We start from the raw sequence: 27,660 nt of genomic DNA, 5'->3' as shown, positions 1-27,660 counted from the left end.
GAATATGCAGACACATACGACAAATAGGAATGCAGTATATACTTCAAATGATCACACTACAACCTCCCTTCACCAGCATAACTGCATGTTGACGTATCTCCATGAAGCCATAAGGATGGGGCTATAAGATACTAGGGAATCCACCTGGACAGGGAACTCAACTGGAAGAACCACATAAACACCAGACTCAAAGGATATAAGCGACTCGGTATACTTCACCCAAGCGTTTCAAAACAAAATTACAATCAATGGAAATTCAAGTACTTCTATTGAAAACTTGTGTTTCAAAACAAAGGAATAATAACATTCAAATGACAAACCTTAACCAAAATTTTTTACTTGGTGTTTACTGTAATTTTTCTTTTGCTCTTTTTCTCACTGGCTCTCTCATATTTTTGTCCTGTTTTCTTAACTAACGTCTTGTTATTGCCTTAAATTGTCAAATTTGTAAAGGTTTTTAATGCATGGCTCCTCAGGGAGCCAGCTGAAAGTGCGTATTCAGCATCATGGTACTATTCCAACTATCCTTCCACTTTTCAACACAAGACAAGTCTGGTACATTCACTCCCCAGAGTATGCGACACTTCTCATAGCAGAGTGTAGTCCGCAGTTTTAATGATAACAGCCTTGTTGAAATAATAATTTAATATTATGAATCATAAAAAAATATATTTTTATTATAAAACAATATAAAATAATAAATATTTGTACTAAAAAATAAATAAATATGACAACAATATATTAGACTTCTTAATTACTATGTTGACTTTTAGAGTCTAATTATTAATAACAAATAAATTTGTTTACGAATCTATGTTATACCAGACCAAAGTGGACGACTTTAATCTTTCCATTTTCCGTGACGGACAGTTTTTTAACTTCCTGGTCTTGACTTGGTGCGTCGACTGATTTTATCGGTGGTAATTCTTTAATATCGGTTATAAAACTAGTCGAATACAGTTGATTGTTCAGTTTGCTGTCCCTTCTCATATTACCCATGAACATGGAATCGTAATCACCAACAGTCGGAATGCCCACTGCATTCGGGCTAATTTCAGATATCGTTGATTCTGTTGGCACCTGTAATATATAAATAAATCAAAGATTGAAACTACATAGACTAATTAAAAAAAAAAAATTAAGATACCTGGTATTTAAATGTATGAGATATTTTATTAGGAAACTTAATCTGATTGCGAGGCGGAGGCCTGGATGTGCAGAGTAAGGGAAGGGGTTGGGTTTTTTTGGCCGGCTGGCATAACATTAAACTAGATTCGGTCGATTCTGAATAAGAGGAGCAGTTTGAATTTGATGACCCAGAACTTGATGAATCTACAAATAAAATAAGTTTTAATGCCTAAAGCTAGGTCATTATGGTTTAGGTTTCAACGCACATTGCAAAAGTTTAAATTGATAATAAATAAACATTGAAAGACAAGAGTAGGAAACTGCAAGTAAACATTTAGAAATGTTGAAATAAGCCTTTTTACTCTCTTTTAATATAATGTAATTTTATAAAATTAAAGAGGTCAGTGGTAGCCGAGTGGGTTTGAATCCCATCATATCTCATGGCTTACAATTATCATAACACGAAAAATGTATTGTAAAGTGGTTTAACCCTTGGGCGTTAAGCATGTTTACTAATTTACAAAAACAAGACACCTGATTCATTTGAATAGAGGATTTCTTCTGCTCTTTCCAAGGCTGCAGTAGCCATATTTGTGTTTCCGATTTTCTTACAATAATTGTGGATATCCATAAACAAATCATGATCATCTAAATCGATGGCTAACCTGAAAGCTTTCTCGAACACTTGATACCTGTGGATGGAATTTATTAACGAATGAACTTTTCTATGTATGATATTAAAAAAAAACTGGATTATCTACCTCAACAAGTGATGAAAAAATCTTCTAGTAAGATCATACACTGAATCACCAAATTCTCCCTGAATGCTCTGTGGTATTGGTCTGAACGGATTGTGGTAACTGCCAAGTGCTTTTTCCAAAATAGCTAAATTTTTGATCAAGAGTATTAAAATTATTTTCAAAATACAAACATGCATGTGATAATATTAATTAAACTAAATTCTATATACATAAAAGGCAAATAGTTCAATTTTCAAAAAAATATACTTAGAAATACTACTGGTATTAATTGAGCTTATCTTACCTTCTCGATCAGGGGTTAAATGATGTTTTAACTGATTTGAAATAATGAGCTGTAAAGATGATAATGCTGACTGTCCTTCGTGTTCCCAGTCTATTGTATATAAAAGATTAACCGCACTCATTGCATTCTGATCCTTAAGATATTGTGAAACGATGACATCCGAGGACAATCTTTTACAGCCATCATAACCGGTTATCAATTTTACAATTACCAATGGACCTCTGAAAATTATTTCTCTGAGAAACTATATAAAAATTGAGATAAACGATGTGTTATAATTTTTAAAATTGCATCTTAATAAATATTAGTAACTGACTGGACATTTTGGTCTACTACCTATTGTCACTAGTTTTCTGATCAAGTTGAAAGTTTTGCCTCACAGATTCAACCTCAAGTAATAAAAGTATTAAGCCACCAAAATGATCCAGCATTAAAAGTGTTACATCAAAATTGATTTGTGCATTTTATATTTACCGTTCAAAATGTAAGAGTAACAAATCATCGCTGTGAGAATCAACATTACTTGATTTCCTATTCCATGTCATCGAAAGAAGTGTAGGCTGATACCTAAAATTGCTTATATTTAATTAACTATATAATTAGTTACACATTTAATTGCTTTACTGTCAGGTTTACTGGAAAGTTCTGTCCATTGTTAGAATAAAACAAAATAATAGGTTTTTCAAAACTTTATTGAATAATAAAGTTCTATCATTATTTATGACAAATTGGCAGCATGATGGGTTTTGATCCCATCCATAAAAAATGCCTTGTCCCTAGAGGTGAAAAATTGAATCAGTGCTTGTGTAATTTCTTCGGTTTTGAATTTTTTGCTCAGCAAAAAATTTTGTAAGGACACAAACAAGTGATAATTAGAGGGTGCTATGTTCGCCTCGTATGGTAATATCGGATTTTCCAGCCTAGCTCTGTGAGTTTCAGACAAGTACTCAAAGCAGAATGTGGCATTATCATGAATGTCCTTCTTATTGAACATTGCCTGCCTCTTTCCTTGGAGTGCTGTTTTTAAATTATTCAATTGCTGACAGTACCTCTCCGAATTTAGCTTTTTGCCCGGTTTCAACAGTTCAAAATACTAAATTCACTAATTTCGTGGTCCGCTTGACCAATTAATATATTATAATTAATTAAGGTTTTTAGTTGAGATAAAAAAGTCAATGGCACGAGCGGGATTTTAACCCACAATCTTCGGCTTGATACACCGCTGCTTTACCACTTGAGCTATCGTTGAAGTATACTTCATTTCAATCATTAAATTCACTAATTTCGTGGTCCGCTTGACCAATTAATATATTATAATTAATTAAGGTTTTTAGTTGAGATAAAAATGGCAAAATGGCAAAAAGGAGGGAAAATTCAAAAGGTGGGGTTGAGATGGGAAGTTAGTGTCCGAGTGGATCGAGGTCACGATAGCTCAAGTGGTAGAGCAGCGGCGTATCTAGCCGAAGATCGTGGGTTCGAATCCTGCTCGTGCCATTGACTTTTTTATCTCAACTAAAAACCTTAATTAATTAGTTCAAAATACGTTGGTACTCCTATATGTCCCACCATATACTCAACATCCAATTACTCAGCATCAACTTCAGTTTAGAGGTGAAGGGGGCAGGCTTTCCAGACCCTTTCCTTATGATGTTTACATACATATTCCATCCACTTTTCATCCCAAGTTATCATCTGGTCCAAGAAGGGTTCGATTTTATTCTGTGCAAGGAGAGATGTGCATATGGTGACTCAATCATTCATATTCTTCTCAGAACTTAACTCATGTGGCACCCATCTAAAATATTTCCACAGCAACCCTAGTTTCTGAATATGGTCTAAAATGGTTTGTTGCGCCAAATCAAACCTTTCCACAATCTCCAATGTTGTCAAAAAAGGATTTTGCTCCAATATGATCTTGTCAGTCAAGGATGGTCGCCCAGAGTGTGCCTTATCAGAAAGGTCGAAATATAACCTATTTGAAAATTTTTTGAACCATCTTCTGCACGTTTTATCAGAGAAACTGTACCTTCACCAAACACTTTCAATCCATTTCTACACGCTTCTGTAGCATTTCTTTCTTGCTCGAATTCGTACAAAATACAGTGGCGTAAACGAACTTTATCAGTAGCCATGGGTACACTTAATACTAAGGCCTAGTACGCACTGGGATTCTTTGAGTCGACTCTTTGAATCTCCGGAGAGTATCGGCTGTGTCTAACCTGAGTCCGGGCTGCCCCGACTCATTGTTGCGATGAATCTGGTGTGTTGCGGGCTAACATTTTCGGATTCTTTTGAATCCCATCCAATATGTGATTCTTTGACTCTATATTGCACAACATTTGCCAGTGCGGACATGAATCGGAACAAGTGCTCTTGCTTCATTTATTTAGTTTACGTTGTAGTGTTTTCTTGAAGATTTTGACAGTATATTGTATAAAGGTATGTTGTGGAGTACCGAGTTGGCATTAGTTTTTTTGAAGATATGCATTCCCATCGGTGGTTGTGGGGTGTATCATTTACGGAATACAGAAATCGGAAATTGAAAAGTCAAACATTGAACGGTTTGGCCCAAAAAACAATGAATGATGGCTTCGCACACTTCTGGAACGAAATCTGATATTGATTGTTTTGAAATCCTGAAGGTGTACGTACATGAGTATTCGAGTCTCCACTCGCTAGGAACCAGAGAGTGGCAGCTAATCTGTTGGCCGGAGAGTATCGGCATCCCGAAAGTTGGTATCTTTCTTGGAAATTTGACCACCAACTTTCATTAAAATGGTTTCAAAATCGGTCGGGGACATCCTCAAAAAATGTCTGAACCCTGCGCCATTAATTTAATCGCAATGTGTCCAAAATATTTTTCCCGTGCTATTCCCGCCGTGAAATATTTGTCGAACCCACCATCTTTTTGGGCGTTTTTTAATGCATCTCTGATTGGATTCACTACGTACAATGCAAAAAAGAGCAAGGGAAATTCCTTTAAGAGTTAGTTCCTCATAGGCACTGATGAATGTGAACTTAATTTTGGTCTGGACACAATTCTTTGTCGTGGAGCAGAGTCGGGGCTGCATTGCGACAATGAATCTACACAGCCCCGACTCTGCCCCACAACATGAATCGACTCAAAGAATCCCAGTGCGTACTAGACTTAACATGAAATCTCTTCATTTTAGTTCATTTGCTAGATCAGTATTCAGTGATAAAAAGAGAGACAAATATGCGTCAATAAATGAATATGCGCTTTCTGAAACTTGTAAACAGAACGGACAGAACTTTCTGGTACACCTTAAAAAAAAGTCTCACTTAAAAAATGACCCGATGTCTAAAACTGCAGAAGGTGTTGAGTCTTCACTTAAAAACTGAGATCTGACGCAATTAAGGTAGCTGTCAAACCATTGTAACTGCCCTCGTTCATTACCAATAAGTAAAAGGCAGCCATCAGGATGCCAACAACCAATCGTAGGAATCTTTAAGTAAAACAGATAAATAATTAAAAATAAAATTGTGTTTTTACTTAAAAAATAAATACTATAACTTACAAATGTTATTTTTATAGTATTTAATAAATTTCCGTAGCTGTCTGCAATGAGTAACGATCCATCGATGCACGCTACAAGCAATTTGTCTTCTTTCGGGCTTAATGAGAGCACACAAGAATAAGTCGGTATCTGTAGAGACAGGCTGTAATTTGTTTCAAACTGTTCAAAGTGAACTTCAGAAGTCAGCCATTCTATAGTTACTTCACTCTGCACAAGAGAGGAAAAAAAAATAATCAAAATATATTTGTGTGACTTTAGGTGTTCTCACCTTTTTTGTTATCCTCTGTTGAAAAACAAAAATAACATTTGATTGAGTTACACTAAATTGGACTGCAATTGGCTCACATTCGGATCGATAAAAACAATAAAGTTGAATATTAGTTCTGAAAAACAAAATGACTGCTTTAAAATTGTTTTTCTACAGTTAAATGACAGTAAATACAATAATATATTAACTTATTTTACCCATTTAAAGAATAAACATGGATATTGGCCCTATCTTCTTCCCTAACAACAGGACTCCAAGGATAAACTTCATCATTGCCAGTCTTCCACCAGACAGATATCTTATTAAAAAATAAATAATAATAATAAAATAAATAAATAAAAAGTTAAAGGTGACAGTTGATTTTATTTCTACATTGACTTACCAAATCACCAGAAGCATTGAGCGAAAGCTGTTTCTCCAATCGACGACCAGAAGGCCCAGAGAGATGTTCAGTGTTTATTTTCATGTCAAGAGAGCTCCATTTCTTGACTAGTCCAAATCTTAAAGATGGCTTTGTAAAGTAGACGACAGTAATTTGGTTGTCCGTGTAGACAAAAATCGCATGCTTAGACCCAAGTATTACTAAAACAGTAATAAAATCATTAACAAAATAAATCTTTGCAATTAACAAAATTATTTACCGTCAGAAACATAATGGCTAACTAGTTTCCCAATCATATATTTGTCGTAGATAAATTCGTTTATATCTCCTGTTGATGGATTGAGCTGTATGTAACAGAGTAAACCGTTTCCAAATAAAATTTGTATTGATGTTGGATTCCTCCATGATATATTTAGTATTCTGCTGCTGAGCAAAAGATCCTTAAAAAAAAAAAATAAATGTAACGATAAAGAAATCAATTTGGAAACAAAATTAATTACCTCAAATTCTTTCAAGTTATCTCTAAGTTTTTTTGGTCTTTTATTACTCAAGGACCAATTTATGTCCCTGCCCTGTGCATAAGCCTTTTTCCCTTTGATAATCGGGCAATTGGATACATTCTTCTTTTCCCCATAACTTTAAAATACAATAAACAAAGTTAAAAATATTATGTGTTGTTCATGATCCATTATATACGTATGCCATACGGTTATGTGTCATTTGAAATATATTTAAAAAAAAATTACCATGAGAATGGGGACCCAACTACTGAGTTTATTTAGAAGAATCTGTTTTTTAGTTTAAATTTGTTCCTCAAAATATTCTTGTTTTCAAATTTTTTATTTTCCTTCTTCTTTTTGATATTTGTATAGTTTTATTATATCACTATTTTTGGCTTCCTTTTATATATGTATTAAAGAAAAAAAAAATCTTTGGCTAGATACGCCGCTGCTCTACCAATTGAGCTACCGGACTTGATTCACTCAGACACTAACTTCCCATCTCAACCCTTTCTCTGATTTTTGCCATTTTTCAATTGTGTAATCTATTTGATTCTCAGCGACAAATAAAATGGCCACGGAGAGCTTTAGTGAAGTATTTTTCATTTTGCTTATTACATTTTATTAGGTTTCGTGGTCTGTTTGACCAAATAAATTCTTTTCAATTAATTAAGGTTTTGGTTGAGATAGGTTCGAATCCCGCTTGACCCTGACTTTTTTAACTCAACCAAAACCTTAATTAATTGAAAAGAATTCATTTGGTCAAGCAGACCATGAAATCTAATAAAATGTAATAAGCTCAAGTGGTAGAGCAGCGGCGTATCTAGCCAAAGATCGTGGGTTCGAATCCCGCTTGTGACAATGACTTTTTTTTATCTCAATTCAAAATCTTAATTAATTGAAATATAATTGGTCAAGTGGACCACTAAAACTAGTTAATCAATTTATAGTTAATAATTTTCTCCTCAAGCTATAATTGTAGCTGTTTTTTTACTTAATAATTATGGCAAAATGTGCCAAAAGTTAATATAATAAAATATGCTTATCTAGGTTTTTGTTTGTTTGAAGGGTTGTATACTCTTTGGCATAACAATGAAATCTTTGTTGTACCTAGACCTAAGTACATTTAACAAAAACATAAGCTCCTCCATTTGGTAGGATCTAGATAAATTTAAAAAATGTATCACCCTGAGTAATTGGATAAACAATCTGTGCCATCTGCCGTGCCCCAAGACCAAGCATAGATCATGTGAGATATCTTACTTCTTTGCAGTCTGTTATTTGTACTCTACTCAATTGGTGCCTGGATGGTATCACCTCCATGAGAAGGTAGCCTTTTACTGACCTTTGCACAATCTCATATAGCCTTTCCGTATACCAGGGGTCAATGTATTTTTTAAATTTGTATAAATTAGATGTATTTATTTCAGTCCAATGGATTCTCCATTCGTTATTTAGCGCATTAGAAATCTTTCTTTTTAGATCCGCTGGACATACAGCGTGTGGTCTTATCATGGCTAACTTTGATGCCTTATCTTGTTTGTTCCAGTTATACCAATGTGCCTGGAAACCTACACCAGGAAGACATAGATACATTTCTGCTGTAATTATTGATACCTTTATGCCTGAGCATGCAAATCACAAGGTCTTGGTTATTTTTGGTTAAAGTTGAAAGTGCTTGTTAATTTTAATAAAATTTCTGTTGTTATTACCTCTGATTTATGTAATCTCAAATCTGCCCATGCACGTACTCACATTCGCACATATACAGAGTTGAGACTATTACTTCTTGCAGTACAATTTCACCTTTTCTAATTTACAATCAATTATTGGCAGACCTCAAGAATCATCCACCCCGGGGTTAGTTCTTGGTTGTATCCAACCAGGTACCGAGGTTGGGACCTGGGTGTTGTCAACAGTTAGGTCATTTCAACTCCCAACACAATCCAAAATACATTCATCACTCACTCCTAAATACATTTTTACTTATGTACATACTCAGGTTGTGGAAAATTGATATTCCTTTACACTTATTATATGACTAACCTAATTGAAGATCAATGTGTACTCAATATTCTACCATCGCCTCTTTCACACTACACTTTCATATCAATACAATACAATATACAATACACAAAACTTTATTAGAATTGATACAAACAAAAAATAGAAACACTGATACAAAGTATAATAGGCTAGTAGCCGTCTGCTGAGTTTACTGCATAATAAAGCTTACAAATACAGAAATATTAAAACAAAAGAAATTCGAAGAGAAAATTTACATATAGCAGGTGTATGAATTAAAATAGCTGGAAATATGAGAAAAAAGAAGAAAACAAAAAGAATTAAATAAGAACAAATTACCTCTTGAGAACTGATAGAGAACTAAAAAACAAAGCAGTAAAAGTATATGTACAGGGACGACAATTAATTCATATCTGAAAGCCACTCTTATCTCACTCTCCAGGCGTGCCAAGCAAAGGAAATTAGTGGTAAAGGGATACTTGATTAGAAAGATATTCCAATATTTCAAGAGAAGAGAGCAGACTCCCAAAAAGTGATATGAATCTTCCCTGGTGTGGCTGTTACAAAGTGGACAAGTTTCATCGCGAGGATCATTCAAAACCCAGGGTTTGAATTTCAAATATAACGATTCTCCTCTTAGTTTGAACATCCCACAAGAATCTCTAATATTAAGGTCCTGGGAAAGGCTCGGTTTATATGACAGTAGGTGTTCATCAAAAAGTTCCTTATACAAGTAGAACCTTTCTGAGCTTTTCGCCTTGTTCAAGCTTCTCGACGAACTTCGTTTATTTTGTAAGTTTTGCCAGGGGCATGAGTATTTCTGGGCTAGAGAAGCACATTGATTATACCAGGAGATATTCTTTCTAGTTATCTGTAGAGCGATTATTTTAGGCAGTCGATCATCTGGGAGGCTCAGTATTTTTGACATATATTTTAGGTGGAGGGAAAAGGTATACGAGAATAGAGGAGGCAAACAGGATTCTACCGTTAGCATGTAATCGGAGGAGAAAGATGGTAAGCTGAAAAGTTTTTTAACAAAAAAACGTTGAAATCTTTCCACAACCTTGTAGGACTGGAAACCCCATATTTGAGAGCTTTAACATACCACTGTGCGCAGGACATTGTTATAAAATTTTAGTTTGGTTTCAAACGGTACAAGCTTGTTGTGAAAGAGATTTACCCAGACACAGTTTAAACCTGTTTTTGCAGCCTACACTTTCATGTCAATAAATATATTAAGTGTGTGGTGTTTAGTGACCGTAAATCAATGATTATTCGGAGATCGTGATATGCGAATCGTGATTTTCGGGGCCTGGGATTTATAAACATTGTTTAAATTATACAAATACATCTAAGATGTGGAAAAAAAATGAATTTATACAAGGCTAGTATTTGTATTCTCTACTAATCAATACTTTGATTGAATCTAAAATTTCTAGCATTGTATAAATTCACTTTTTTAACATCCTACATGTATTCATAGAATTTAAACAATGTTTATAAATCCCAGGCCTAGAAGATGATCTCAACAAAGATCGAAACGTTGGCACGATAAAGAATTTTTCTGAAACCTACAACACACCAGACCGCATCTCACGATTTCTGAATAATTATCGATTAACGGTCACTAATCACCACACATTTATAAACATTGTTTAAATTATACAGTACATCTAAGATGTGGAAAAAAAATGAATTTATACAAGGCTAGTATTTGTATTCTCTACTAATCAATACTTTGATTGAATCTAAAATTTCTAGCATTGTATAAATTCACTTTTTTAACATCCTACATGTATTCATAGAATTTAAACAATGTTTATAAATCCCAGGCCTAGAAGATGATCTCAACAAAGATCGAAACGTTGGCACGATAAAGAATTTTTCTGAAACCTACAACACACCAGACCGCATCTCACGATTTCTGAATAATTATCGATTAACGGTCACTAATCACCACACATTTATAAACATTGTTTAAATTATACAGTACATCTAAGATGTGGAAAAAAAATGAATTTATACAAGGCTAGTATTTGTATTCTATACTAATCAATACTTTGATTGAATCTAAAATTTCTAGCATTGTATAAATTCACTTTTTTAACATCCTACATGCATTTGTATAATTTAAACAAAGTTTATAAATCCCACGCCAAGAAGATGATCTCAACAAAGATCAAAACGTTAGCACGATAAAGAAAATGTTTTTCTAAAACCTACGTCACACCAGACCGCATCTCACGATCTTCAAATAATAAATATATTAAGTATCAACACACACTAGAAGGAAAACAATACATATTTAATTACTATATACAAAAAACAACCGTGTTTCCGCCAAAAATCTTAACTTGAGGTCCCAAACACTTGCTGCCATACTCATACCAGCTGGCATTCCTACATGCTCTATTCATGGAGACTATTAAATAAGACACATCAAGCAACCTTTATCTACATGTTGTATAATATGCAGACTTTGATCCAAAAATAACTGACTGTGTTTCAACCTCATATGGCTAATTAAGTGAGGAGGATTCTTCTTCTATGTGACAAATTCTCTGAAGACCTCCTATCGTCAGTGGTCTTGATGCATGAAAGCTTCTCCGCCGATCCCAGTGATGCTGCCACTTTCATTTAATCGTGTTTTTTATTGCATTTTTAGTCAGAGGGCAGGAAGCTTGGAGATCGGGAAGTCTCTCATTTTATTACCCCCCTAGACATGTGTCTGTTTATCTGACAACCACCATTTTGTCAAGATGCTCTAGTTGATGCCATACCAGACGGCAACCGTGCTGAGAGAATCGGTGCTGTCGAGGTCGTCTTATTCAGAGCTGAGATATTTTGATTACATTTCATTACTTGGTAATTGAGTTTAATAATTTGATTTCAATTAAAAAACCAAATAGACTCATTGTCCTGATTATCAATTTTAAAATTCCGAACGATTCCTTTAAATTAGGTGAAAGAAATACAGAATAACAGTTTAACTGTAAAGTGAGAAGTACAGTTAGATTTGTCACAAAAAATTATGTCAAAAATCATTCCATTTTTAAACATAACAGAAGCGTATAATGGACCATCCGATGGCCGTATACTTACACAAAAGCCCCGAAATCCAAGTTGTCAACGGAAATTCCATCCTTTTGCGTCCAGAAGTGAAATTCATGAAGTAAACAAAACATTTATCATTAATTAAAAAACATTTGAAAAAATGTTTTAAAATAGTCCTCGTATAAAAAGAAACAACGCCAACGTCGCCGCATAAATCACATAATTGAATTGATCCTGTTTTTCTTCGTAAAGTTCAAAAACATTGACATAGAACTAGACATTCTGGAGTAAAACCTCAACTTAAGGCTAACTGATTAATGCCCCAGTTAAAAGGTACAAAAATTCGTGACATAAAATCACTTAAATCTACAAAATTTTCATGTAATGGTGCAACATAAAATTTTCAGTTTTTATATGTTTACAATTTAAGTTTTTTTATTAGCAAAATGCTGTTAAAGTATACATAACTTTTTTTTTACACTAATAAATCGATTTGATATTAGTTTATTTTCCCCTATAACTAACGATATTTCGATAGATTGAAATCGAGTTACAAGGCTGATATGTCTCTTTTAACACTTGTTTGTATTATTAAGTTGGAAGTGTTTCTAAAAAAATCAAACAATTGGTCGGTTTAGACTTTTAATCCGTCATGACGGTGATATCCATGTAGAAGGTCGACTTTTATTTCCCAACGTTACATTTGTTTGCAATTTTATAATTTCGCCTCTTTAAATAATATTGGGTTTAAAGGTCGAATAGATACTAGATAAGTCTTTACAAGAAGATAACACTCGTGTGTTATAAAGGAAAACGTTAAAGAAGACTGGACCCGTTGTCGATCGAGGGCGATCATTTCTAAGGATTTGTGAGAATTTAGTGATGAACGAGCCTGAGTTAACCAAAAGGAGCTCCTCTTCCGAGATTCCCACATCTCAAGGGAGGGTAAGAGACAGTTAACGAAATATTTCACAACTTTTCATTTTTGTCAATGTCGTTGATATTCGTTTAATAAAGAAAGAATAATTATATATAATTAAATCCTGGGTGAATATAATAACATGAACAAATAATTACCTCGTAATTTATAATAGTTCTATTTTGCTGATAGTTATATGGATTTCTGTTTATACAAATGATGAAAATTATATGTTTAAAAACGTGATTCCATATAAATGAAACACATGACAAACATGCTGTTTTTTCTATTGCTAATTAATTTTCCCAAACCCCAAAAAAATAATAATAATAATAATAATAATTAATTTTTTTTTACATTTATAATTAAACATCCATATTATAATGTAGAGAGAGAAACACAGAATGCTTGTTCAACACATGGTGAAAATTATTCAGAAATCGTGAGATGCGGTCTGGTGTGGTGTAGGTTTCAAAAAAACATTTTCTTTATCGTGCCAACGTTTCGATCTTTATTGAGATCATCTTCAGGACCTGGTATTCTTTGATCTTTTTTCCACATTCTACATGTATTTGTTAAATGTAAACAATGTAAATCCCAGGCCCTGAAGCTGATCTCAATAAAGATCGAAACGTTGGCACGATAAAGAAAATGTTTTTCTGAGACCTACATCACACCAGACCGCAACTCACGATTTCTGAATAATTATCGATTAACAGTCACTAATCACTACATATTTCTACACATGGTGAAAATTTTTTTGACGAAGTAAAAATTTAAAAAAAAATTAAAACGTGAGATTTACAGCAGAGATCCACAGCATGAAGGTGTAGATTGGTCATTTCGGATCATTTTGGCCAGCCTACACTTTGGTGTGACCAATTTTGTCGCCTACTTTCGTTTCTCTTACGCTTTTATTCTCTTGTTCTTTTTATTATTTTATTTTATTAAATGTATCATATAATTTTGTCAATTGTCACTTTTTTTACATTTTCCACCACCCTGCATACCTTAGGGGAGCCCTATACTGGTGGACCACGTGAAACTAAGAACGGGTGTGCAACATGAAAAGGGGGGGAAATGTTTGAGTTTATTGTCCTCAGGCTTTGCCTTATGAAGGGGATTTATTTTCCTTGAATTTAATTTATCCTAAGCTAATGGGTCTCCACGTGCTGGTTTCCTCTTGTATTATTATTATTATTATTTTGATGATTTTGGCTAGTATGATCACAATGTTTGCAAAATTGAGGAGTGGATATTAAAGTTTTATATACCGTTAAATAAATTTAAAAAATATATATATATATANAAATGTTATTATTTAAAACTATAAATTTAAAAATCGTGCACACTAGTGTTTTTTTTATTATAAAATGTTGAGGTAATGTTATATATTAAATAAATATATATACATGAATAAATAAATATGCTCACTGTATTTGGCAGCCAAGAATAGCTTAATGTCTTGAAGGCCTGGATACAGTTTTGGTCTTGAACAAGTTCGTGTTCAAGCCTCACTTATAATCATTCAATTTAAAAAAAAAATAGTGTCCAAAAGTTCAATTCTGTTAGTTTAGATGATTCATCTCTAAGTCCACACACGCCAAACAAATTATTTCTATCCTATTTGTTTTATGTAAGTAACAAATTGTAGTATCGAGGAAAGCATTAAATAGGCTGAAAACTTGATTATTTTTTTTTTCTGCCTCCTTGATACATATACAATATGTGATATCAGAAGGCCAATAAAAACACATCAAAAGAACGTTTTGAAACTATAATTTTTTGCAGAATAGCCTTTCTTAAAATTTAAATGAAGTCACTATTCCAATCTTATATGGTTCACAAAATCCCCTCGGCTGAAAGCCAAGAGGGTATATTAACAATTACAAGATATTTTCTTCCTTTATATTTATCACTAACAACATAAAACATAAGAAAAAGCAAATTTAATATTTAAATTATCTTTTTTATACCATTTCTTTTAAATTGAAATTGCAAATTATTGTTTGGGAAATTTGATGTCTTGGTAAAACTAGAAATTAATTTGGTTAATTAATCCTCAGATGTTTTCAATGCTTGCTGGGCTGATTTGTATTGTCCTATCTTTTTTTATGTTTTTTGTTTTACCGTTTCTTTTGCAATTTTTGATCGGTGCTTCAATTTTTTTTTATCATTGCCTACTCTAACAGTTACACAAACACAAAAGAGCACAGCTCTGTTGTCATGTCGACACAAACATTTTGGATTGTTGAGAAAATATAAAAAAGTTGAGAAAATATAAAAAAGTTGAAATGTGACAGGCCAAAACAGCAAGGATAAACGAAAATGATTTAAACGAAGTGATTTATAGTTCAGGTGTGTTTTGATGGCAATTAATATAAGATTTTTATCTTAACCAAGACCTTACATAGAAAGAATAATTAATTGAAAGAAGTTACTTGGTCAATTGACCACTAAAACGTAAATGGATTAATAATTAATATAAGAGTTGTACTTCTATTTAAAACTTTCACCATTTTTTTAATATTTTTTATAAACATGTACCAAAGTACTTTTCATTGTACATGATTTTAATCGTTTTTAATCTCAATGACAAATCTCACTTTCACTGACATGTAACACTTCCTTTATATTATGACATCCAGTAACTTCATTATATGGTCTTTTTTAGTTATTGATTAGTTAATTTTTTCTTTAAAGATTAGTTAAACTTAATAGTAATAGTTTGCAAAGGCATGATAATGGTGATATCAGATACTTGTGATGTTTTGTGATTCCAATATTTCATTAACATTTATGCTAAGCGGGCTCACTTGCAACATAAAAACAAACTTGTAGCACAGATCATTTGTTCTGAAGTTCATGCCAGAAATCACTGTACAGGGTGGACCTTTTGATAAAATTTGAAATGTCAAAAGTAAATAGAAATTAAAAACTGTAAGTTATACTTCTGTATACATTTGTGTTGATTACAGATTATAATTGATGCTGTTGGTTATGCCATCTTTAGTGGCCATTATACTACTGATATTTCACTTATTTTATGTTGGATACATTGATTATGGTCCGGTTTTGTCCTGCTATTAGACTTGACTACTTATTATTAATTTAACAAATCAACTAAACTTATTCTGTAAATAATTAATAAGGTCAATTATGACTGCTAAGCATGTATGGATTAATATTATTCTTCATAGTTTAAATTTAAGGTAGTTTCAGTTCCACAAAACTAATTTGAGATTGCTGCTAACTAAAAAATACAAAATTAAGTTTTTATGGCCTTATGAACTTTGCGTATTGGCCAAGGGACATTATCTCATATGCGATGCATATACTTTTTTTTGGGGGGGGTTGTGTGGAAAAAAAGGGCCAGGGTGATGGGAATCGAACCCGCGACCGCGGTGTCTTGAGCCGAGAGTCTATCATGCTGACTGATTAATTTAATTTGTTAATATTTCACAATAGACCAATATTGGTCATGGTGCACAAGGTTGTAAAGAGACCTTTTAGTTTCTCTTATTTATTATATTATAGTATAGTTTTCAATGAACTGACATTGGGTCACTTATTGGGTTTGTAAACTCAAACTTATTTCAACATTGTGTCATCTTCAGTGAGGAAATCCAGCCAAAAGTTTTCTTTATAGCAAGAAGTTTTTCATTTAACACAAATCTTATCATTTCATTTCATAATATAGTGTTTTTTTAATTTTTTTTATTCATTTATCTTAATTTTTAGTACAAATATTGATTGTTAAAAATGTGGATACATCATTGTTTTGATATGAGAAATACACGAAGACAAAACCGGACACTCGTATTTTGTTGTTTATTTCAAACTGTATAAATGTATTTTTATCATTATATTAATTGCAACATACTTATATTAATGAAAACGAAATTAAATGAAATCAGAAATTTTGTAGTTATAATAAATAATATTTAATTATGATGGTTTGACAGAAAATTCACCAAAACACTGGAATCATTTAGTGATATATATTTTTTTTAAATTTTGAGTTTAATTGGAATTTGTCCATTGTCAGTGTAAACTTGAATCCTCCAATTTTTATACGCAGTTATTCTAATGATCCATATCATTTATAAATGATGTACCTTACGAGTTTGTTAGTATTTTCTGGTTTTGTCAGTGGAATATATCTTTGGTCAGGTTTTTTAAACACGGAATGAAACAACCACTTTTATTTGTGTTATTTTATGTTTATATTATTTTGGTGTTATTTTTATTACAAGTACAACTTTGGAAAAAATATGATAAATCGACAATTTAGTAGAATATATATTATGCAATTGAATAATAATATATTTCCAAATATGAAAAAATTTTGCTGTTAACATGTATTTTTATATTTAATTTTTTTTAAAATATATTTATTTTAGGAGATATTCAGTCATTACGGAGTGTGTTTCGATACTCCAAATTCAAAAGATGATGACATGGTCAATGGAGGGACGCTCAGTATTGTCGTTTATGTAAGTATAAACTTTTTAACACTACAATTGTACTATAGTGGCAATATCAGTTAAATTTCAATATTAATAAAAATCTCCATAATTAAATTAGAATTTATGCTAGATTTGGAAGCATGTCAAGTTTTAGACCTTGATTTTGAGGCTTCTAGACTGACAACAAACACGAGGGTCACAGTTATTATTGATTAATTTGTTGACAATTAACAATTATACCAAGAGGAAGTGTTTATTTGTTTTATTACCTCTTATATAATTTTTCCCTCTAATTTTCTATTTATTTTTCAAGTGACATACATTACAACCTTGTAATATAATTTTTTCTTATTTACCGTAATTACACCTACAATCACCGTTAATGTTATTTTTTAACTTTTTAGTTATTTCATACTTAACTACAAAGTAAAATTTTATGTTGAGCTAATTTCCAAACGATTCAGTGTTAGTAAACAATGATGCAGTAATTTAAAAAAAATCAATTTCAACCCAATATTGTTGTCTAGCGAATTAAATTTTGTAACAACAAATTAATACAATACAGCAAAATAATAAAATTTACAGAGCTTTGGAAAATGCATAGAATGGAAGCCAAATGAAATTTCTGTAGTCACTGACCAAGAGCAGGAATGGGCGATGGTAAATACAGGGTCAAGGACATCTGCTGGTATGCATTCGTTTTTGTAATACATATTTATCTTATTTCAAAACTATAATATAATACATTATGATTAATTGCACTGTTACAATAGTATAATATAATCCCGATAATGTTATGAAGGAAATAGACACAAATTATCTCCTATTTTTTGTTTATTGCTTAAAATTATCTTGGCAATAAACTGTTCCTTATTTATTTAAAATTGGTTTTGATCTGCCTGCTGATGAAGCTGATGCTTGAACTGGCCCTGGGTCCCATCTATATTCATTATTCAGAGACACATTTAACTCGCGAGTAAGTGATTAAATGCCAGTTCAACTTATTAATTAATGATTCTCATATTAAAGTCTATAATTAGGTAAAATAAAAGTATTTTGCTACAAATATTAAGTGAAGGTACACACTATGAAAATTCCTTCTCCTTTTTTTCCAGCCTGTTCAAATGGCACTCCAGATCTTTTATTTCCCTTGAATATTAGGATGTAATCTCATAAAATATTCATGCACCTTCTATATGTAGTACTAAGTTTTAAATGACAGATTAAAAACATACACATTCATCCAAATATACATCTAATCTAACTTTGGTGGTACTTAGGGTACTCAACATTCTTATTCAAGCTAAAAATACATTCATACAAAACCTAATCTTTCATCAAAACGGTGTGTACAGTTAAAAAGAATTGTCGAGTCACCAGGGCATTTGATATTACTCGCCCCAATGAACTTGAAATAACTTACCTACTTTGATATATTCTGCCACAAACGCACCCTCACATAACTCCATCATTCACACTAACAAATAAAATCATACAAAAACGAAACCTTTCAAACTATGTACAGCTAAAAGAAATGGTGCGCCATTTATGTATTTGATATTATGCCAGTACTCACCACTATTCGTTTTAAAGTAGAAAAGTAAAGTATCCTGTCATACAGGAAGGCTTAATGTTTTGGACGAAGGGTGAAACCGCTTTACAATTCATTTTTCATACCATTATCAATTAAAAAGATTCTAACCTAGAACCGCCAGTGTGGCAGATATGAGATGAACACCCTAACCACAATCCCTCACCATTCACTCTATAAATATCTAACAGGTGCCACCTCTATATTCCACCATAAATACACCTATCGAAAACAAGCAAGCTAATAAATACCATCACTCATATGGGATAGCCATGCAGAACTATCAAACCATATGCATTTACCTTTTTCAAGTACAAAATCAGTTTCTTGCTGCAATCACTGCTGTGTTTCAAGTTCTTTGGGACTCAAAACAGAGGATTTGTTGACTATGACTTGTGCTAATAGTTCCCACTGTAATAAACTGTTTCATAGTTACTAGTGTGCCACACAAGGGGCATCTCAGTATCCACGCCTTGGAAAACTTTTATTTTTATTATTTATGTTTTCCCAAATTGCTTTTATCTTGTATTGTTTAAGGGGGGGGGGCTCAATTTCATTTGCTACTCGTTTGATGAAAGTCGATCATTAACGATTGCAACAGAACATGCATCATCTCAGGTTCTTTAGGCAGAGGCAATGGTTAATGTTGTACAGTAAAGCTACTAAAATCCAGTACAAGTAAATATTGTGAGGGAAATTCTAATTTTGATACAAATATTGCACCATTTGGTCAATCAGCAATCATCTAGTAAGATAACTTTTCAAGGTTCAAGTTATATTTACAGAAAATAAAAATATCAATGTGAACGGATTTTTTCTCTCCTGTGAGTGTTTGTTTAATACTTGTCAAACATACAATGATTTTGATTAAATTTTAATTTATTTTGAATTCAATTTAAATTTGTATTTAGTGTTGTTTAATAATTGAAGAAAAAAAATCAGTAAAAGCAGTTTGACAATTATCCATCTCTGTTATAAATATTAATTTTTAAAAAAATTTTTTTGTGAAACATTTCATTTCAAGTCTACATACACCGGTGCATTCATAGAATACATTATATTTTTACACTCCAAGTCTAGACACCATACATAAAAGTTATGTGCGAGATTTAGACGAAAGATTTTTTAAAAAAGAATCTTTATTGCTAAATGACACAAAATGGTTACAGAGAATAACTTTCCTATTCACGGTACAGATTATTCTATAACAATTAAATATTCGGATCTTTACTGTCCATTATATGTNATATATATTATGCAGGGTGGGCAATCAAGACCCGAGGGGTTAAATGCCTGGGTAGACTCGTACCCCATCCCTAAAAGGTCCGGGACTTGGTCGGCTCACATGTCCTACATAAATCTCTTGGACTTGTTCACAAACTCCAAGATTTTGGACCATTTTATCTCGGGGAGTGATTTGGTGATGTCCGCTCCTTCAAAGATTTCAAATCTAGACCTCGCAGAGCCGTGTCTTCTTTTATTTCGCAAAAATGGCAAAAGGGATCTGGTAGAATACCCATTATGGAGAGGTGTCTTCTTAGTGGGCAGTGGCCCGTCAGAATACCTATCAGCCTCCTAATTCCCTTCCTTGAGTTAGAGAATAGCCATTTCAATTCTGCTGGTTTGATCGCCTTAACAAACTCTTTCGATTGCCTGTGTCCGGGGGATAGATTCCACTCCCTAAGGAATGGTTTCATGCCCCAGTTATTGATACTCTCTTTCGCTGTGCTCATAGAGTGAGTTAATACCAGTTGTGGCCTGACAAACGCAGTATTAGAACCTTCTTTGGCTAGGCCATCCGCCTTTTCATTGTCATGGTGTCCTTTATGTGCTGGTATCCAAATAAGGGTCACCTTATTCTCAAACCTGAAAGAGATCCTATTGATAAGATCTATAGTTTCCTCCACCAGTCGTGAGGTTGACAAATCTTTTTGTAATGCCCTAAGACTAGCCTGACGTGTCAGAAAAGATTTTAATATCTTTTCCCTTAATTTTATTTTCCATAAGTGTTCTACAACACACATTGATAGCCCAGATTTCCACCTGAAAAACGGAGGTGTTATTGCCAAGAGGGGAGAAGATGCTGATTCCTAATTTTGGTTTGTAGATTCCTGCACCACTCCCTCTTCCTTTGATAAGTGATCCATCTGTGTAGCAGTCTGTTACTGTCTGTTAACTGCCCTGTAACTCCTAGCCCACACATTCCTAAGCACTGAGATAAGTATTGTTTAAAAGAAGTCTCGTTATTAAAACGGAGACATAACTTAAATTTTTGTTGTATGGCTCAGAGGAATATTTTTTATATTTACACTCCAAAGCTTTAAAAAAAAAGTAATTTTTTTTGTTAAATGAGGTTATTTCAACTACCCTCAGGGTGCTGGTGTTTTTGAAAAAAGCTCATTTATAAGTATATCAGGTTTGAATGTAGGGTTGCTGGATTGGAACCCAGTATGTACCTTATGTACCCCAGTATGTACCCAGTATGTCAACACCTTAACCATTGTGGCCACCAACTACCCCTATTTTTTTCTGATAAATTAATTATACTTATTTATTTATTTATTACATTGACGGCAAGTAGCCAATTTTACAACAGTACACATACTCAAAGTATATGGAATTACACAGCTTTAATTTTGACCAGAGATGAACAGAATAAGTCCAGATCACTACTTAAGTTATTAGCTTTAGTACATATTCTAGGAATGGGAGCATTTTTTAGGTAGTTCATTTTACATAATGGTATAAAGAACAGAGGAGTGAATCTGGTCCTCTTAACTGGTACATTAAAGGATATCTTCTCCAACAATTCAGGACAACTAATCATATTCCTTAAAAGTTTTACAAGAAAAACAATATCAATTGATGATTATGATCTTCTAATGAACTGTATATTTCTGAGAGTTTCGTAAGATATCCAACTAGAATTTAGACAAAGTTTTTAAGAACAGTATTTAAGAAATTTATTTTGAACAGATTCAAGTCTATATATGATAATAAGGTGACCACACTACTGAGTTAAACTCTATGATTGGCTTTATTAGAGTGAAAAAACAATATTTTTAGGCAAAATATACTATTAAAATCCTGTGTATTTCTTTTCAAAAAACCAAGTAGTTTCAAACATGTATTTACAATAGATTCAATACGCAGGCTAAAAGAAAGAGAGAAATCAAAAATTACACCTAGGTCTTTGATATTGTTTAAAGCCATTAGTTCTACATCACAGATATTTTATTTAAATTGTAATGGACTAAGTTTCTTATGATAATGAACAACATTGCATTTATCAATATTTAGAGTCATATAATTTAGATCACACCGTCTGACTAGATTAGTTATGTCTTGTTGTAACATTTCACAGTCTTCAATAGATTTTATTCTTTTAAATACTTTGAGATCGTCCGCGAACAACTTAAATTGACTATTTGTAAAACACTTAACAATATCATTAATAAATATATTAAATAACAAAGGTGACATGTGGCCACTGTGTGGAACACCAGAGGTAACAGATACAGGTTCTGATTCTATATTATCTATCTTAACAATTTGAGTTCTGTTAATCAGAAAATCTGTCAACAATTCCAGCAGGCCACCATGAATACCAATCGGTTCTAGCTTAGAGCAGAGAAGTTCATGGTTAACTCTATCAAAAGCTTTGCTGAAGTCAGTGTAAATGACGTCTACCTGATAGCCAGTTTCAAAAGCTTCGAGTATGCTATGCTGGAAAGTTAATAGATTTGTTAAAGCGGATTTATATTTCACAAACCCATGTTGGTTTTCATCAATTAAACAATTGAACATAGGAGTAATTTTTTTACATAATATTTGTTCAAAAACATTTGGAATAACTGATAATTTATTTATAGGTCTATAATTCTGTATTAAAGCTCTATTGCCTTTTTTAAATATTGGCAAAATGTGACTAGTTTTCCAAATGATAGGAAATATTCCTGTTTCTAACAATAAATTAAATAGCAATAGTAGTGGTATATAACAGGATTTTTAAAAGTTAATAGTTATTTATTTATTTTTTTGCAGGAGGCAATGAATCTAACACAACGAAATTTCCATGTATAAAAATCCCTCTTTCCGAGTTGAAAAGTTACAAAGTATCTTCTCAAAAACGAAAACTTATTTTGACAAGCAAAGACCGTAAGAAAAAATACACCTTCATTTTCCAGTATGAGAATGCCGATTGTTTCACAAGGTCGCTAAGGAGTGTCGTTAAAACCAAAAGGTGAAATAATTATGAATTATAGTCATTCATTACCTCGATTCATCCACATAAAATTAATATATTTATCTGCTATTATTTATGCCTTTATTAATTAGTGTTTTTTTACAGATCTAGTCGTGACAGACATACTTTCAATATCATCGCAGAAAGAGGAGATCCTGAAGGGCTGAACCATTCCTTTTCTGAGTTGCATCTCTTCTCAGACTCTGGAAAAGATACAGTGTGGAAATTTGTACACGACTTAAAAACAAGTCCTTACGAAACAACACTCTCCACATTTTCAAAATTATCCGAATACTGGTGTAAGTTATTAACAAGAAAACAATCCATTTCAAAACTAATTTTCATCTAATTTCAGTATACAAAATGCCAGAAGCGAGAGATGAGACAAATGACCTATCACACTCTGATGGACCTGTTTTTGCTCAGCAGAAGGATAGTCTTAAGGACTACCACTTTGTTGTTGAAAAACACGACCAATTGCCTCCAAGAGTTCTTACTCCAAGAGACCCACCTCTCAATCTGCAACAGTGGGTTCACTTCATGGATGAAGAAGGCAGAATCACCAATGTTGAGGAAGTGAAACAAACCATATTCAAAGGGGTGAATCAATTTAACATTTAATAATGTGCTTTTGCTTCTGAATGATTGAAGTGGTGAATGAATATTATATAAAGGTAACAAAGCTCTGAAGTTAAGCCTTGTATTTTAGGGGAGATTATAAAATATTTTAAAGATTTGAAATAGTACAAACGTTTATGGGATTATTATTTAGAGATCTTGAGATGGGTCTGATGAAAAAACATTTTCTTTATCGTGCCAACGTTTCGATCTTGAGATCGAGAGTTAAGGTTAATGTCTAAATAAAAAAGAATCGCAAGAAAATTATTTCACTTGTTGACCACCTTTTTCTAATATGTGTGGTGTTCAGTGATCATTAATTAATGATTATTTGGAGATTGTGAGTTGCGGTCTGGTGAGACGTATGTTTTAGAAAAACGTTTTTTTTTTTATCATGCCAACGTTTTGATCTTTGTTGAGATCATCTTCAGTGCCTGGGATTTATAAACATTGTTCAAATTATACAAGTACATGTAAGATATGAAAAAATGAATTTATACAATGATAGAAATTTTGTATAATTTAAACAATGTTTGTAAATCCCAGGTTCTGAAAATGATCTCAGAAAAGATTGAAACATTGGCATGATAAAGAAATTTTTTTCTAAATGAACGAACTCCAAATAATCCTTTATTAATGGCCACTAAATACTACACGTTTGTGTGATTGTTGTAAATCAAAAGCCCATTTTTTAGGTGTTTTAACTAAAATGTGAACTTGGATCATATATGATCATCCTGATTTAACTTTTCCACACAGGTTTTGACTATTAGACGCTTTTCTTATATCCGTTGGCTCATCTGCATTTTATCATGTACATCCATTTATAAGTGCTTATCTAGAATAATGCTAAAGCATCCTGGCAGATAATACCATTAAGGATAGGCAGACTAGGATGATCAGGGAAAATCAAGGAACATTTTTATTTGTATTCAGTACGTTTTTTAAAAGATACAGACGACTTGATAATTCAAAACCAAACAGACCACAAAAATAATTTGAATTATCAAGACGAAAGAAAAAAATTGTTGAGTTGATATGCATTTTTCTAAGTTATTACTTAAACAGTAAAAATAATGAAAAAGTGGAAATAGAACAATGTAAAATTGAACATTGTTACGCCTTATTAAAAAAAATCGTGATGCTTTGTGTTTCGTAGAATTGGATATCTACCCTTCAAGTCCGGCGTTACCAGGGATATTGCCGACTGTTGCCTAAAGGACTAAGGTTAAAAAAAAATAAAAATGAATAATTCGTTTGACAATTTATGATAAAAATACGGAAACTAAAATCTGGCCAGAAACAAAACAAAGTTAACGAATATATAGAAATATAGAGAGTTGATTATAAGAAAGTTAATAAAAAAAAAAGGCAATGTTGAATTAAAAGAATAAGGACGTTCGTACGTCTTGTCGACTCACGACGTGAGAGACTCGCTGAAGACAGCTNGCGTACAGGTTGAATCCTCGGGAGAGACTGACTGAACGCTGAAGACAGTTGTACTTCGTGCGAACAGTTCGAAAACCAGGCAGTGACTCACTCCTTTTACGAAGGATTGCTGAAAATTGACCTTGTTCCTCCCTCCAGCGTCGTGATCCTTACAAATGTTCTGTTTTTATATATTTTTTTTAAAATGATAAATTTAAAATAATAAAGGATAAGATTTCTAATTAACTATTCATATGTAAAAATGTTTACATTGGCGTAAACACTTTGTTTCAATATGGCTTGGTGTCTTTTGTTTAAATGGTTTTCCGAAGTGACCAGTGCTGACAACACATCAATCAAACACTGACTGCAGAACATGACAAACTAGAGAAAATTCTAAGAAACTTTAAGCATTAAGGAGAAAACTTGGAAAGTTGGATGAATGTAACAAAGAAAAAGTGCAAATTATAAAGTTATAAGGTTCCATTTTGATTAATAGAATGATTTTTCTCCCCGTTACAAAAAATATTTCATATTACAGTGTATCAAAATGCACAGAATTTTTTCGATTTACTGAAGTGACCTGCTGAAGAGTTGGTACTATCAAGAAAATTAAGGTTTTTAGTTGAGATATACTATCAAGAAATTTGAATTATCAAGTTTAAAAAGAGTCGACTGTATAGTAAAATTTAATCCATTTAAACACCTGAAATAAATAAAATTGTGGAATGTTTCTGCATTAATTTGTACAATTAAACTTTGAGGGCATAGAAACTTTTATATCTCAAAGGCTAAAAATCAAACCTTTCTGACTACATTAAGAAGAAGAAAAATAAATAAAGCTGTCATTATAAGGTTGTAAAGTAGGCTGGTTAAACGAATTATCATTACATGTAATAAAATTAAATTAAAATATATTTTTTGTTTATAAAAAAACTTATCAAAAACTTTTTTTCATACTTGCCAATTTTGTTATCTTACTTATATGAGATTTCATTTTAGGGAATCACTCCTTCTTTGAGGTATGAAGTCTGGAAATATCTTTTGGACTATTTCCCTTGGAATTCGACGAATATTGAAAGGCAGGCTCTTAGAAAAGACAAACTTGATGAGTACTTCAGAATGAAGAGCCAATGGATAAGCATGACACCAGAACAGGAATCGAGGTTTTCAGATTTTCACGACCGTAAAAGTTTAATCGGTAAGAATTATAAATAATTAAAATTATAAAGAATAATCTTGTTTATATTTTTTTTTCTTATCTGTAGAAAAGGATGTAAACAGAACTGACAGAACTGTTCCATTTTATAGTGGTGACCAAAATCCGAATCTAAAACTGCTCAATGATATTCTAATGACGTATGTGATGTATAATTTTGACCTTGGTTACGTGCAGGGGATGAGCGACCTTCTTTCACCAATTTTAGCACTCATGAGTAACGAAGTTGATGCATTCTGGTGCTTTGTTGGATTTATGAACAAAGTGGTAATTTTAAATTTTTTCTCATCGATATCTTTTTTTTCAGGCTTTATCGCTTAGTCCTTATCCCATTTTGCATATTCGGTGAAGCCTTATTTTTGCCTAAGATAAATTATCTGTCATTATCCCTCTACAATTTTTAAAAATACATACTTAAAAATAATTAATTTGTTCATTATTTAACAGTACAGGAATTTTGATATGGATCAGTCAGGGATGAAGAAACAGCTAAGTCAATTACAAACTTTATTGACGGCCGTAAGCCCAGAGTTGGCCTCCTTTTTGGAAGAAAGAGACTCAGGAAATATGTTCTTTTGTTTCCGATGGCTTCTTGTCTGGTTTAAAAGGGAGTTTAACCAAGAGGAAATAATGTCCTTGTGGGAAGTATGTTTCAAATTGGTTTTGTTTAATTTTAATAAAATAAATTAATATTATACCGAAATTTTATTTTAGCTACTTTGGACAGGACTTCCTTGCTCAAATTTCCACCTGCTCATTTGTGTTGCAATCCTTGATAAGGAGAAAAATTTCTTGTTAAATGGAAACTTTGGTTTTACTGAAATTTTAAAGGTTGACCTGCTTATTTATAACTAATGTTGGTTTTAATATTTCATTTGAAAATTGTTTTATGTTTAGCATATCAATGAGCTGGCTTATAACATGAATCTAGAGGATATTCTGGTTCGCGCCACGGCTATATTTAAGCAGCTAGAAGCTTCGACGAGCCTCACAGTGTCTACAAGACGGGTCCTTGGTTTGGCACCAGAAGCCAGGAATAGTACCAGTAGCGAGGAGGAGGAAAACATCGAAGAACCCAATTTATGTGATGTCGCTTCACCTAGTCCAGAAAGTGATGGTTGTGACCGTGGAATGGATCTATACTACCTTTAACCTTTTAGCATTTGGCGCTATTTGTAAAAACGAAAATTGTTGTCAATTCTATTTTTTTTTTCAAATTATATTTTTAGA

The 27,660-nt window shown here is 32.6% G+C and overlaps 2 protein-coding genes across 3 annotated transcripts; one reads left to right on the top strand and one right to left on the bottom strand.

The window, feature by feature from the left end:
* Window positions 1-711: 711 nt before the first annotated feature.
* On the bottom strand, window positions 712-12,270 carry LOC106666552 (WD repeat-containing and planar cell polarity effector protein fritz homolog). The gene is made up of 14 exons (XM_014393826.2): window positions 11,989-12,270; window positions 6,862-6,997; window positions 6,621-6,801; window positions 6,362-6,561; window positions 6,177-6,277; window positions 5,980-6,094; window positions 5,712-5,918; window positions 5,476-5,639; window positions 2,647-2,739; window positions 2,173-2,393; window positions 1,890-2,013; window positions 1,663-1,820; window positions 1,148-1,332; window positions 712-1,080 (listed from the first exon to the last, which is right to left on the bottom strand). Exons 1-14 carry the CDS (start codon window positions 12,069-12,071, stop codon window positions 817-819), a joined length of 2,232 nt encoding a protein of 743 aa, XP_014249312.1. The 5' UTR covers window positions 12,072-12,270; the 3' UTR covers window positions 712-816.
* Window positions 12,271-12,502: 232 nt separating this feature from the next.
* LOC106666547 (TBC1 domain family member 17-like) lies at window positions 12,503-27,660 on the top strand. Of its 2 annotated transcripts, XM_024225731.1 has the most exons (12): window positions 12,503-12,616; window positions 12,694-12,885; window positions 17,263-17,355; window positions 17,914-18,016; window positions 22,964-23,162; window positions 23,271-23,464; window positions 23,521-23,765; window positions 26,214-26,412; window positions 26,480-26,697; window positions 26,878-27,075; window positions 27,145-27,261; window positions 27,328-27,660. In XM_024225731.1, the coding sequence occupies exons 2-12, from the start codon at window positions 12,823-12,825 to the stop codon at window positions 27,580-27,582; spliced, it is 1,884 nt and encodes a 627-aa protein (XP_024081499.1). In that variant the 5' UTR covers window positions 12,503-12,616; window positions 12,694-12,822; the 3' UTR covers window positions 27,583-27,660. The 2 variants fall into 2 exon arrangements, with proteins under 2 accessions (XP_024081499.1, XP_024081498.1); XM_024225730.1 differs by having other exon boundaries at window positions 12,503-12,885.

The sequence above is a fragment of the Cimex lectularius genome, unplaced genomic scaffold (genome assembly GCF_000648675.2).
Source record: "Cimex lectularius strain Harlan isolate CLEC.00 unplaced genomic scaffold, Clec_2.1 scaffold90, whole genome shotgun sequence".
Taxonomy (NCBI): Eukaryota; Metazoa; Arthropoda; class Insecta; order Hemiptera; family Cimicidae; genus Cimex; species Cimex lectularius.
The sequence above is the reverse complement of the archived record's forward strand: the minus strand, read 5'-3'. Positions and strand labels throughout refer to the sequence as shown.